We start from the raw sequence: 15,066 nt of genomic DNA, 5'->3' as shown, positions 1-15,066 counted from the left end.
GATTGGAGAAAATTAAGAATTTTAGAAATCAAAGCCTAAAAGGGTACCATGAAGATTTCTGGTCCAACAATGCTTGAGAGATCACTGACAAAGCTGGGGCCACAGTCTAGGTCTGAAGACCCTCACCCAGACCACTGCTCGTTCCCTCCTGGAGTTGAGCCCTGAATGAAAAGCCCAGTTTAGATGCAGGATGGTACCGTATGCTGAGGGGCAGCAGAGGCAAAGGTGGTCATCCTAGCAGTGTCGGCATGTGCTTGGGCTCCTGGCTCTACCTTTTTCACAGCCTCTAGGGTCTTCATGTGTTATCCCATTTCTTTCCTAAATTGTCAATCTCTGCCTTGCTGTTACCACTTTCCCCCATCCTATGTACAAATACTTACCATCCTAGATAAGACAAAGAACTTCCTTTAGCCATGAACCCATCTCTCCTAAGGTCTCCACCAGCTTCCTGGTGTAGTTCTTTACTTGCCCGCCTCCATCTCTGAATCACTTATGAATTCACTGTAATGGGTCTCCTGGCCCAGCCCTCCATTGAAACAATTCTTGGGAAGTCCAGTAACCCTCATGTGTGCACTGGTTGATACTCTTGACCCCTTGCTCTGCAAATCTCCATCTGAGACTTCTGGTCCCCTTGAATATCGAGTGGCATTCTTGGTCGCTTTCAGTTGAAATTGATCTTGGCTAACCTGTGGGAAAAAAGGTTGGTTTTTGGAAAGTTGGCAGAGACTGTTAAGTTACTTTCCGCTTCTCCTTCGATTTGGTTTGGGTGGCAGTCTACCGAACCCTTTGCTAGATCTACATATTCTCAGCCTTCCTAACAAGGGGTGGCCGTGTCACACAATTGTGGCCAAGTGGACACCAACTAGGGGACATCTGAAAAAAAAGAGGAGGCCCTTTCTTGCCTGGAATCCAGTTGTATGACAAGGTTACGCTGGAGGATATACAAGCCACGCTTCTCATGAGGCAGCAAGCCTGTGGCTAGACCTAAGTTGGTGACAAGGCCAGGGAGGAGAGTGACTGACCCTTTGTTTTCTTGAGCTGGGAAGCCTCTCACATATGAGAGTTGAAAACTGGGCAGCCACAGAAGACCAGTGTTCACCATAGCGATTTCCTCCTTCTCATATGTCTGATCAGTTCTTCTCTTTTTGTCTGCTCTGTAAGAGTGGGTGTTCCTTGGACTTCCATTCTTGGCCTTTTGACCTTCCCTTTTTGCTCTTTATTTTTATTTTTTTTTGCGGTAGACGGGCCTCTCACTGTTGGGGCCTCTCCCGTTGCGGAGCACAGGCTCCGGACACGCAGGCTCCGCGGCCATGGCTCACGGGCCCAGCCGCTCCGCGGCGTGTGGGATCTTCCCGGACCGGGGCACGAACCCGTGTCCCCTGCATCGGCAGGCGGACTCTCAACCACTGCGCCACCAGGGAAGCCCTGCTCTTTATTTAGGTAATCTACTCTCTTGGTTCCAGCCATCACCTATGTGCTGATGACTTCTATGTCTGTATCTCTAGCCTTGTTATTTTCTACCTTTATAGTCAGATATTAATTTCTTGGATAGACACAGCCCCTTACATGTGCCACAGATTTCTCCTGCTCAGCATTTCCCAGAGTGAATTTATCCTTTTTGCTCTAAACTTGTTTTCCTCCTCTGGCCCCCGATCTCATTTAATGGCACCACTGTATTGTAGGAGCATCTTACTCTCTCCCCACTCCTGACCTCTTATCAGTCACCAGGTCCTTTCATTTTACTCCTGACTCTTCCCTCAAATTTGAACCTTCTTCTCTGAGCCATATTCATTTCCTGGTATCTTCTATAGAACTGTTGTAGTAGTCTCAGAGCTTGTGTCTTGCCTTCTTTTTGTCTTTCCTCTTTGCTGCTTATCTTTCTCTTCTATCCTGCAACTGTTCTTCTACCTACTGCAGCCAGAGTGATGTCCCTAAAGCACAGGTTATCATTCCTCTGCCCAAACTTTGTGTGTATTTTATTTTATTTTTTTATTGAAGTATAGTTGATGTACTTATATGTTACAGGTGTACAATATAGTAGTTTACAACTTTTAAAGGTTATATTGCATTTATAGTTATTGTAAACTATTGGCTGTGTTGTACACAACACAAACTATCCCTGTGTTTGTACAATATATCTTTGTAGCTTACTTTATACATAATAGTTTGTAACTCTTAATCCCCTACCTCTATATTGCCCCTCCCCCGTTTCCTCTCCCCACTGGTAACCACTAGCTTATTATCTGTATCTGTGAGTCAGCTTCTTTTTCGTTGCACTCACTAGTTTGTTGTATTTGGTAGATTCCACATCTAAGTGATACCATACAGTATTTGGCTTTCTCTGACTTATTTCGCTCAGCATAATGCCCTCCAACTCCGCCCATGTTGCTACAGATCCTCTGCCTAAACTGTTGCAGTTGGTCCCATTGTCTATGCAATGAAGTCCAGGCTCCTTGCATGGCATACAGGGCCTTCTTGGCCGTCTGTTCAGTCTTACTCCCCATTACCCTTGACCTTAAACTTGAGGTTTTGGTGATATGGAATGGCTTGGGTGGGTACACACTGTAGAATGCTAACTTGATATGGGATGGTTCTGTTACCCCTGAACACCCTGCTTTCGTATTGTGTGCTTTTCTGTTTCCACTCCCCATCATGCCCTTTTTACCTTTCTTGCCAGCTAATTCTTGCTCCTTTGGAAGGTTCTGTGAAGGCATAATCTCTGGCAGTTTTCCCTCAGCCTGGAGGTTGGACTAAATACCCCTCCTCTCCGTTTGCTATGATACGTGTCTTTGCCTCTTTAATTTTACTCTATCTCTTGCCATGTATCAATATTATTGAAACTGTTTATGCGTGGCTGTGAGTTCTTTGGCGTCAGGGCACCATCTTAGTTTTCTTTGCCAGGCAGTGTCTTGTGCAGTGTCTGGCTCTACATGTTTTTGTTGAACTGAATCAGGTAAATTTGAAGGGAGACTGTGGGTGGAAAGATACATTGGCCCAAATTGTAGATATCTTTGCAGACAAAAGGCATTCAAATGTTTGATGAACGAAGAAAAAGAAAGTAGATTATATTGTTTTGTGAGTCTTGTCAGTTTGGGGAGAAAAATAACTTCAGGTCATTAATGCACTCCAACTGGTATGTTATCCTAACCATATCAGTTGGAGTGCGTCCACATAAAGTACTATTCCTTTTGAGCTACTTTTCAGAGGCGATACACCCTTGTTAGCTGACTCCATGACACCTAGAATCACATTACCTGCCATCCCTATCCCTTGTTTCCTGGGGTTGCTGAGGCCTACATCTGTTCTGTGCCTGCTCTGCTCTTACCAAGGCTAATACCAAAGAAGGATTTGCCAGTGTTTATACCTAGAGCAGGGGTTGGCAGACCATCACCTGTCTTTATAAATAAGGTTTTATTGGAACACAGTCACACCATTCACTTACACATTATTATCTATGGCAGCTTTTGTGTTCCCACAGCATGGTTGCACCGTTGTGACAGAGACCATCTGGCTGGCAAAGTCTAAAATATTTACTATTTGATCTTTTACATTAAAAGTTTGCTGATTTGTACCTTAGAGCTACTTAACATTAGAAAGACAAAGCCTTATATAATATCCAAATTGGGTAGTCATCTCAAATTAGGAATTAGGAGACTCTTGAAAAGGGCAAACATCCTGTTTGGTGGGACGGTTTTGTTAAATTTCCTGTTGTTTCCATTTTGCTGCATGTGTCACTGAAGATTGTCCACATTTCTTACTGTGCCTCAAATACATATATTTGTATATGAAATATATATTGTGAAAGTTTTAAAATTAATCTCCTTAACCATATACAAAATACTGAACACCAGAGTCAGGTGTGTGAATTCCACTTTGGAAAAAAAGTTTGTATCCTTGACAGGCTGCTTAGTGTACAGAGGCTTTGATACAGGACTTCCATTAAAACAGTTAAAATATCAGTTTATATGTCTCCCTCCCTGTTGCCTGCTGCCCTTTCCCCTGCCTTCTGTCCTTCAGTGGGCAGACCAGTTCTTTCCGGTTTGACCAATTCTTAATATTTCTGAAGATAAGTGGGCTACTGAAGGCGGAGTCCTGGAAGTGTGAGGTTGAGTGGCGTGTAACTGACCCTGGCATGTCACCAAGGGTGATGTTACAATTGTTTGTTGACTAGTCGGGACCTACGTCAACTCAAATGCTGGAGCAGGGCCCGGGAGTGCCTGGAGTTACTCCTCAGCTGTTGGGTGGTGGGGAGGTTGGGGGGTGCTGCGGTTGGGAGCTGGCCGAGGCTGGGGGTGGGGTGGGTTGGAGGGTTTGGGGTAACCAGCCGCTTTTCAGTCTTGCCTCTACTGATGTGTGTTACTCCAGTAAAGCTAAGGCCCTTTTGATTCATTCATTGAGCAAACATGTTTGAAATGGCTGTCATGTGACCGCCAGATGTCCTCGTAGGTATTGGGAGTTCAGAATGAGTGCATGTGCTTCTTCCCATCGAGTGGCTTACAGACAGATTTGTTTGGAGCAATGAGGCAGGAGGTAGGAGGATCTACGTGGGACCAGGGAGGAGAGGTTCTGTGTTGGTAACACAATGCATGTCCAGTAATGCTCTAAGTGTTCTAGGTTAAAAAAACAAAACAAAACCGAAAAAAAACCCCAACTTTTCGCATCTTGAACTGAGCCTGTACATTATGCTTTCGTTTAACTGTAATTTTTGCTTATGAAACTGTTTCCTTTTTCATAGCAGTTACTTCTTTTTAAGGATATAATTAAATTTGTATATTTTAGGTTGCTTGCCTGATTCGAGTTCCTTCTGAAGTAGTTAAGCAGAGGGCACAGGTATCTGCTTCTTCAGGAACATTTCACATTTTCTCTAACATCTTATGTCAAGAGGTGAGAATATGTTTTTAAGCTCTCTTATTGAGAATATTGTGTGGCAGGTAATAGGAATACTGTGGCCCTCATCCTAGGAGCCTTAGAAGAGACCTTAAAGCTAAATTTATTGTCCAATTATAGCAACTTTTTATGCTAAGATTATCTTTGCCTTTCCATTGTTTTCAAAATTTTTAGTTTCATTTTTATTTTTTTTTCAAATTTCTAAACAACCACACTACTAAGTGTGTGTCCTACATTGCAGTAGTCTTATCATTCTTTTGGAATCAGATATGGAATAAATAGTGAATATGTAAAGTGAATAAAGATATTATATTAAAACATCAGTATAGAATTTGAGGACCCATGGAAGAGACCTGTGGTAATGGACTGATATTAGTGACCGATGTTGTAATGTTTATATAAAAATGTAATTCCTCTTGTACTGGTTCATGTTAACCTGTGGATCAAATTTCATGTGTGCTGGCCATGTGGCTAGGGACCAGTGAGCTGCTCTTCTTTATAGTTTGTACAGAAGGCCTTTTTTTCCTTTAAAATGGAATCAGTCACATGAAAATTTCAGTGAGTCTAGGTTTTAGAAAAGTTTTATTCTTATTTATTTATTTATTTATTTTTTAAAATTTGAAATGGGCCTCTCACTGTTGTGGCCTCTCCCATTGTGGAGCACAGGCTCCGGACACGCAGGCTCAGCGGCCATGGCTCATGGGCCCAGCCGCTCCGCGGTATGTGGGATCTTCCCGGACCGGGGCACGAACCCGTGTGCGCTGCATCGGCAGGCAGACTCTCAACCACTGCGCCACCAGGGAAGCCCTAGAAAAGTTTTATTCTTAATCCCTCTGTCACCTAGGTGAGCAGACATTGAGTGTTTAATTGTATGATTGAGATCAGTTCAGTAAAGGGTCCCTGTTGAATCGTGTGGATAGTTAAACAGATAAGTCAAGGCTTGTCTAGAGGTATCTCTCACTTGAGAGATTATTTATGCATTGTGACGTCTTATAGTTGAAACTATAAAATATAGTTCTGTTCTTTTGTGAAAGGATAATTGGCATTCTGTGTGCATTTGGTTTTGAAAATATGTTTATTTAAAGCTTCTCAAGTATTTTTTTTTCAAGAGAAGAAATGTTGAAAATAAGTAAAGTTTAATATGTAGTCAGCTTTATTATTAGAGATGTTCCCATTTTAAAGGGAGCTGATCTGAGCTTTATATACTTTAAGCCAGTTTAAAAGCTTTAAACCTCTTATAGAACTGTAGTCATTGTGAATATTTCAAAACTCAAACTTTAGAGAAGGTAAATCTGCTTCATGCAGAATGTCATTTAGAAGTCTCTGCTATTCTAACTTTCTGAGGTCTTGGCTTTTTGTTTGTTTCAGGGCATCCAAGGATTATATCGAGGCTACAAAAGCACTGTTTTAAGAGAGGTAAGTAACTTAATTTCCAATATTGAACTACAAAAGAATGATATGCTTTGTTTAGTAAATTTATTTGGAGAGACTGGTTTAAAAAATTACAAAGGGAAATTATGATCACTTTTTAAAACACTGCTTAGTCTTATCTTGGCTCTTACATCTGATGACTGGGTAGAATGGGTCAGCTGAAAGAGCAGCCCCAGTGGTCAGAAGGCCCATCCTAGAGCTTCAGTCTTATCATAGGCGGCTACATGGCTGTGATAGCTAAGATATGAAGAAATAACTACTAAGGGTAAGATATCAAGTTAATTACTGTAATATACAGAATGAGTGAAAAATTGGTAAGGAAAGAAGCACCCTGGGAGACAAGTGTCCCAAAGGTCTATTTTTATGTGAAAAATCATGCAGTTAGCTCTTGTCTTCCTGATAGCAAAATATGATGAATTGGGAAGTTCAGTCTGCACTGGAGAGCTGACCCTGCCCGTGACTTGCAGTGCAGTGTGCCCCCAGAGCAAGCCTTCCAGTTCCGAAATTCTGCGGTTCAATATGTGGTCAATGTCTTCTTTTTTTGGTTGAAAAAGCAAAGTGATTTTAGTACGTATATTACTGCAGGAAGCATGTTTTAATTTTTGGCTCATATAGAGGAGGCTGTTTTGAAGTTTAAAAGTTGATTTGTAGATAACTGGGATATGGGATATAAGAGAAGTCTTTGTTTGGTTTGGGACATAAGTTTTTTTTTTTTTTTTAGTGAGTTTAAATCCTAGGGTTTTTTGTTTTTTAGCTTTTTGACATATAATTGACAAATAGAATTGTGAGGCATTCATAGTGTACAGTGTGATGATTTGATATAGGTGTACATTGTGAAAAGGATTAGGACATAATCTATTAAAATACAGAAGAGATTCTGCATACCTCTGCTCTGAATCCTTGCTTTCTGTTTGGATTTCCCTTGGATGCTCAAACATTCTCATTTATAAAAATGTGTTTAATTTAAATACATATTGTCATAATTAGCAGAATATTGAAATCTTTGAAGTCTGAATTTTACTCCCAGGTAGTCTTTTTGTTTATTTTGTTTGTTTGCTTGTTTGTTGTTAGTGTAGATTACAGTCTTCTTTATGAAACACCAGCACTGTTACATGTTATTTAAAGCTTTGATTTCCACAAAGTAATAGTGTGGTGTGGTGTGTAATAGTGTAATGTAAATATGTATGTAAAGTAATAGTGTAGTGTAGTGTGGTGTAGTTGATGTATATCTTGGAAAAACTTCTGAAGGCAGACTGAATGTTTCAAAATTAGTTATTTGTGGGAAGATGACTTCTGCCCTTCAAAATAACACCTGCACTGTATCTTCATTCTGTACTTATTTTCCCACTCACTAAACACATGTTATTTACTCAGATTTCACCTCGGTGAGGTGCAAAAAGAGAGGACGATAAACCTTTTTTTTGTTTTTCTGAGAGATGCTGAATAAATGAATGTATTTACATGTCAGAGAATACTGGTTATGCATACAAATAGATAAAACACATGGTTACAACTGCATTGTATTCTTTAAAAAATTTTTTTTTTTTTTTTGGTGGTACGCGGGCCTCTCACTGTTGTGGCCTCTCCCGTTGCGGAGCACAGGCTCCGGACGCACAGGCTCAGCGGCCATGGCTCACGGGCCCAGCCGCTCCGCGGTATGTGGGATCCTCCCGGACCGGGGCACGAACCCGTGTCCCCTGCATCGGCAGGCGGACTCTCAACCACTGCGCCACCAGGGAAGCCCTAAAAATTTGTTTTGACATATGTCACGCTAGTAATTAATTTCTAGGCTGCATTTCTTGCAAAAAGTGTGCCCCTAGTGAGATGACTTTGTTTACTCAAGATGGCAGTGCTTTGTTGGAAATTTAATTGGGGTCTTCTGCATGATGCATTTTCATAAAAATATCCTTCAGAACTGATTTTAGTTGAAATATTGCTTTTGTACAGATTCTCTCATAGAATGAGAGAAGAGTTACTGCTAAATGAAACATCGCTTCTTTTCAAAATGAGAAAAATAAGAAGTGATGTATCTGCTTTAAACAACATTTTTACATTATAAATAGTTTCAACTCTTACATCGTTCTGACACCAATATCAAATCTTTTCGCGCTAAATGAAACATCGCTTCTTTTCAGAATGAGAAAAATAAGAAGTGATGTATCTGCTTTAAACAAAATTTTTACATTATAAATAGTTTCAATTCTTACATCGTTCTGACACCAATATCAAATCTTTTCGCCAAGAGCTTGTTTGATTGCTTCAATAAGAAAATACATTGAAGCCTTAGTGAGAGTCACCAGGAAACTCATACATTTATTCTGTATACAGTTTTTTCTTTAAAATAGTTTTATCTCCCTCGCGGTAGCCCATTAGAATGAGATTGAAGTTTGAATCCATGCGTTATAAGATAGATTATGTGTGATCTTTAGATTTTGTGAATGCTGTCACATGGTTTTTACTCCATTTGATTTTTGTGGAGATTGCATGCTTATCCCTTATGTTCTCCTAAATTATTTTAGTTACTGTGAATTTTAGATGGAGTCTAAGCAAGGTGAACCGATTATACTCTTTACCTCTCCCTTTCAGTATTCATTTTCCTCATGATCTAGGCCAAATTAGATGTGGCCAAGCATTGTGGGGCAGTGTGGTTATTCCAGTAAGATGGAAACGGGGAGCAAAATCACAGCTGCTTTCATAGCCAGGCTAATTTCAGAGGGTCCGTTGTCCCAAAAGTTCTGTGGAGGGCAGCCTCATGACCTTGGATGTGAATTAGAAAGAGAGCAGAGAAAGGCAAGTCGTTTCCAAAAAAAAAAAAAAGTAGGAATAAGTTAGGCTCAGCAAATGCATTTTATCCACACATTCTACACGACAGTCATTTTAAGAGTGCCTGCTGTGTCTTGGGCACCACGCAGAACACTTCTGCCCTGAAGGATTCATATTCTGGTGGGGAAGGAAACGGGGGGCAGACACTTTACAGGGCAGTGTAATAGGGCTGAAATGACACGTATATCCAAGATGCAGCAGAGGTTATAGAGGAAGCAGTGCTTGAGTGGTACCCAGTATTCATTGCATTAATAAAAATTAGTCTGGGCTTAATTCTTGAAGAGGTGTCACTTAGAAGTAGTCCAGGAGACAGGAAGATGTAACAACACATACAAAGGCCCAAGGGTGTGAAAGAACACACGTTGTGTGTACCTTGCCTATCGAAGCACAATTGGGGTTTTCACACCCAGAGAAGAGGCAGGAGTGATTTCCCTCTACCTCAAGCCGGCGCTTCAAAAAAGCACTCACCCAAGTTGGGTATTTTCCAGGAGGAATGGTTGAACCTCTCACTCTCACCCCAGCCGAATGTTTGCCAGGGACCTGGAATCAAGCACATGGGAAAAGCTCTTACAAGAGCCTGACATATGTCCACTGGAGTTTGGAGGATAAATTACTGGTTTTTAACTGTTATCTGCAATGAGTCTCACAGTGAAATGCAGTTGGAGTGGCCTCACTGGCAGGATGTTGCCGTTTTGATAATGAGTAACTCCTGGCTTCTTTTTGGTAGATGAGTGTAGCAACTAAAGAGATCTGAGATAGGTGAGAATTATCTCCCCCTCTCACCCTTATTTTGCTCCCAGGCTTCCATAACGCAAGTCTCCCACCAAATTCTGTTACACATGCAATCAAAATCAAGCACTCGGGCGGGCCAGAACAAGTCATTCATCCTGTTCTGTGAGTTCACTGAAGCCCTCAATCTGTCCCTTTAGGTGCAACATTCCCCACTCTGACTGCAAAGTTCACTCGCAGTGAAACCCAGTTTCCCTTATTGTCTGTTTCAGGCAGTGAGAATTTCCCCTAATCTAGTGGCTGGAAACAGGAACCTTTAGGAATCAAGCCTTAAGAATCGTCCTTCAAATCCTCTTTCCCAGCTCTATCATTTCCTTTCCCCCCAAGGTCTTCATGTTATACAAGTCTCTTGTGTGTTTTTCCAGAGCTACCCTATCCTAGGTGTTTAGCATCTTATTTGATTTTTAACCAAAATATTTTAGAGATCATTTTATATCACTTTATAAGGGGCACACTTTTTTATGATTGTGTAGGACTCCATTGTACAAAGGGATCATTGTGCCACCACTTCCTCATTGGTGGGCAGGACAGACATGCTACAATGGATAATACTGTTCCTGTGTCATTTCATACGTGGTTGAGAATGTTTGTAGGTTAGATGCTGAAAAGTAGAATTTCTTGGTTAGGGGTGTATGGGCATTTGTAATTTTGATGCAAATCGCCAAATTGCCCTTCGCAGAAGTACCAGTCGACCCTTTTGCACACAGTGTGGGAGCTCTCTGTTGACCCCTGCCTCACCAACGGTACTAGCAATCTCAGAGATGAAAAATGATCTCACTGTAATTTTAATTTTAAGTGAGACTGGGCGTATGAACATATATCTGACAACAATTTTCTTCCTTTACTGTGAACTGATGGTTTGAAATTATATTGACGTTATGGTGAGAATTAAATGAAGAGATCCATATGAAGTGCTTTCTATAGACCCTGACACGTAGGATGTGTTCAAAGTATGTTAACTATGCTTAATAGTACTCTTGGTAACTGAAAGAGCTTTTGACAGGAAATGACATCTCAGTGTGGAATGCCAGTGTCTCACTAGCTGTCTGCTCTTGGCAAGTTACTTAACCTCTCTGAGCCATTTGCCCCTCTGTGCTAGAAACTTTGTGTCAGCTGTTCTTGCTTCAGTCTCACAAAGGAGGTATTGCAGCAATATGGTCTGCTAGGACCAGAGATGAAGAAAGCTGCCTCTAGGCTGTCAGGTTCTTGAATGGGGATGCAGCCTTGATCTGCCTGCATGTAAATGTGTGAATGCCATTTCATGATGATGAATAACAATAGTTGTGTTTGAGCTAGAGGCTGGCTAACTGTTACCGCTTAAAAAGCTTCTCAGCTACAGTTGGAGAGTGTTTTATCCAAATGTCTTGTAGAATGGAATTGGTTATTCACTTAACAGATTGCAACCTGCAACTAATTTTGTGTTCGCTGGCTACTTCTGTAGGAAAACAACCTATTGGTTATAATAATGTACAGTTACCCTAATTGATAGTTGAACCAATCAAAATTACTAACATAAATGAGTTGGAAAATTTTTTATGATTATTCTTTTTTGGGTCACGTTGGTAATTTACTGGAATTTTTTCTCCAGATAAGATTACCCACTTAGAGGAAGGCTTTCTTTTTAAGATTGCAATACTTGAATGTTTTCTGTTGAAAATATTTTCGTGCAACTGTAGTTAGAATTATTACTTATTTACCGTTCTTAAGCCTGTGTACTAGTTTCTGCTTTCATGATGGAAGAGAAAAAGAAGTGTTCTCTGATGAGAATTTTCCTGCTTGTGTCAATGCTCTGTATCATTGTGTGTCTTTGTATGAAATTGTTTCCTTGGCATTATCTCTTTCTTTCTTTTTTGGTTTATCTTTATATTTTTAAAAATTAATTAATTAATTTTGGCTGCGTTGGGTCTTCGTTGCTGCACGCGGGCTTTCTCTAGTTGCGGTGAGCGGGGGGCTACTCGTTGTTGCGGTGTGCGGGCTTCTCATGGCGGTGGCTTTTCTGGTTGCGGAGCACGGGCTCTAGGCGTGCGGGCTTCGGTAGTCGTGGCTCGTGGGCTCTACAGCTCAGGCTCAGTAGTTGTGGCTCACGGGCTTAGTTGCCCCGCGGCACATAGGATCTTCCCGGACCAGGGCTCGAACTCGTGTCCCCTAGCATTGGCAGGTGCATTCTTAACCACTGCGCCACCAGGGAAGCCCCTGTCTTTACACTTCAGTTTTGTCTGTCTATGTGTAATTACGCCTGCTCTTCCCAGACAGCATATAAGTTACCCTTGAAGACAGTAATTGGGTTTTGACCTCTTTGTAGTATGCACAGGCTCTGCAGTAACACCTTCCACAAGCTCAGAGCTCAGTAAATATTCGTTGCTTTTTTCATTCCTTTAAGTTTGATTGTCTTTCGTTCAGATGCTGTTAGACACTGTGACCGTTTCAAAGTGCCGGGGGAGCTCTATGGGGTTTGGAGTTATGCTGGGTGGGGGTCAGCCTCTGACACGCTACATTGTAAGGTATTTGCATTACATAGGTGCTGAAGTACCAAAGAGTGTACCCTTTTCTGAGATTTCCATCTTCTTACACCTGGAAAAAATAGTTTTTATAAGCCTGATTTCATTAGAAAAGTAATTAATTCCCTTTTTTTCCCCATATATTTAGTAATTCACTATAAAGGGAAAAAAGGTTGTAAATCTTTCCAAACTTTTAATGTGAAATCGTTTTTCAGTTAAAGTCCAATGCAAACATATTGAACCTTGTTTTAATCCTACATAATTCATTTTATTAACTATGACCAAATAGAACATCTGTTAAAATTCCATAACGTTAGCTTCATGGGAAAAGAAAAAAATCTGCTCTTGGAATTTGTTCATTGGTTTATTGTTCAGGCTTTCAGTAAATGTGTAATAAGACATTCTTATTAATGGGAATATTAAACAAATGAAAATGAAATATTGCCTTTAATCACAAGCGGTTTATAAAATGTCACCTAATGGCATTTACTTTATTATAACTTTAGAGATGGTCTGTGAGCAATGCACAATACTTCATTCTTTAATCCAGAGAACATAAAATTATTACTCCTCAAATATGGATTTTAGCGTAGTTTTTCATCATCTCTTAAATAAACAAACATTTTTAGAAAGAACAATTTAGTAAAATTATCTTAATGTGGAAAAATTGCTTTAGCCGTTTAGGGCATATTTTCTCATGTTTTGTTTACATAAAACCAGCTGCTATTTACTTTTCTCATTCTTTGGACAGATTTCATTTTGCACTGTACAGTTTTGAAAAGGCTACATATTTCCATTGTTGTGTGTTGGCTATGTTGTCTAGAAGAGATACTAGTTCCTGTGTGTAGGGTTTACTGAGAAGTAAATCAATAGTATGAATCTTCAGTGTAAACGTATAGGAAAGCTGTTGGATAAAGGTGGAAACTGTCTTTTAATTCTTTTTAGATGTTAGCGTCATACACCATGATGTTGAAGTAGCTTTGTCTAGGATGTTCCTTTGTGTTTTTCATCTCATGTGAAATATCCTGTCCCTTCATATTTGTGTGTTAATTTAGATGGCAGATGGGCTGTAAATAACAAAATCTGACTACAGTGGCTGAACTAAACACAGTTTAGTATTAGAACTTTTTTGTTTTCTCACTCTGTAACAGGAAATCTGGAGATGGTCCCTCTAAGGCTGGTGTACTGGTTAAATGAGGGCATGAGGATGCAGGCCCTTTCATTCTGCTTGGGGAACCTTAATACTCTGGCTAAATTACTCATGGTTACAAAATGGCTGCCACACTTTTTGGCATCACAGCCCCTTTCCAAGTATGAAGAAGTGGGAAAGGCAGGAGGCATTATCTGTCCGTCTGTTTACTTGGAAAACAAAGCTTTCTTGGGCCAGGTGTCTAAAGCTCTCCTGAGTTGCATGGGGATTGAGAAGTTGAATATGTATGCAGCTTTTCAGTGTGGGGATTGAGAAGTTGAATATGTATGCAGCTTTTCAGAAGTTGAATATGTATGCAGCTTTTCAGGTGTCTAAAGCTCTCCTGAGTTGCATGGGGATTGAGAAGTTGAATATGTATGCAGCTTTTCAGTATGAAGAAGTGGGAAAGGCAGGAGGCATTATCTGTCCGTCTGTTTACTTGGAAAACAAAGCTTTCTTGGGCCAGGTGTCTAAAGCTCTCCTGAGTTGCATGGGGATTGAGAAGTTGAATATGTATGCAGCTTTTCAGTAGGTAAAGGCTGGCAAAGAGGGGCTTGGGACTGCAGTCACCACTTGGTGACTACCACTTGGTGACTGAGTCACCACCCTACCGTGTCTGTTGTATTTTATCTGTCGAAGTCCTTCTAGTTCAAGCTCAATTCCTTCCGAAAGGGAACCATTTCATACACCGCTGACTTAAGCGCCGTAGTTGGGGACCCTGTTGTTCATATCTAGAGCACTTGTCTAGACTACAATTATTTGGACATTTAATTCTACTCTGTAGATTTTGATGTCTGTTCTTATTCTTTCCCCGCCACCTTTGCCCTTGTGGGAACAGTGTGGAAGCTCTTCTTTAAAAATCATTTGTCAGTCTCTTTGTAATCATTATTTTGAAAATGGAATTTATTTCAAAGTTACTTACTTTTTTATACTGTTTTGATTTTAAAGATCTCAGAATACCTGTGTTGATATACTGTATGTAGACACTTTCCTTAAAAAATATGTAAATCACAATTGAAATAATAGCTAATGCTTACCAAATATTTACAATGTTTCAGTCACTGTGCTAAGTTCTTAGCATGCATTATTTCAAATAATACAGTAACCCAAAACATGATCCCTGCTTTGTGGAAACTGAGGCTTAGTAAGGCTGTGGTTTGTCCAGAGTCTTTTTTTTTTTAATGATTTCTCCATTTATACACTGCTTTTTAATTAATTAATTAAATTTATTGGCTGCATCAGGTCTTGGTTGCAGCACGTGGGATCTTTCATTGCGGGGTGTGCGGGCTTTCCTCTAGTTGTGGCGCGTGGGCTTAGTTGTCCGGCGGCATGTGGGATCATAGTTTCCTGATCGGGGGTTGAACCGGCGTCCCCTGTGTTGCAAAGCGGATTCTTAACCACTGGACCACCAGGGAAGTCCCTCGTCCAGAGTCTTACATTCAGTAAGGG

The 15,066-nt window shown here is 40.6% G+C and overlaps 1 protein-coding gene across 1 annotated transcript in view; it reads left to right on the top strand.

Moving 5' to 3' along the window:
- The window catches only part of SLC25A26 (solute carrier family 25 member 26), a 143,457-nt gene that overhangs the window by 33,546 nt on the left and 94,845 nt on the right, over nt 1-15,066 (top strand). The window contains exons 4-5 of the mRNA XM_082849210.1: nt 4,780-4,884; nt 6,256-6,303. Of these exons, the coding sequence (XP_082705336.1) occupies nt 4,780-4,884; nt 6,256-6,303 (153 nt within the window). The remainder of the gene's footprint in view (nt 1-4,779; nt 4,885-6,255; nt 6,304-15,066) is intronic.

This window comes from Leucopleurus acutus, assembly GCF_964270905.1.
Source record: "Leucopleurus acutus genome assembly, chromosome: 10".
Classification (NCBI taxonomy): domain Eukaryota; kingdom Metazoa; phylum Chordata; class Mammalia; order Artiodactyla; family Delphinidae; genus Leucopleurus; species Leucopleurus acutus.
Note: the sequence above shows the minus strand (reverse complement) of the source record. Positions and strands in the feature narration are given on the sequence as shown.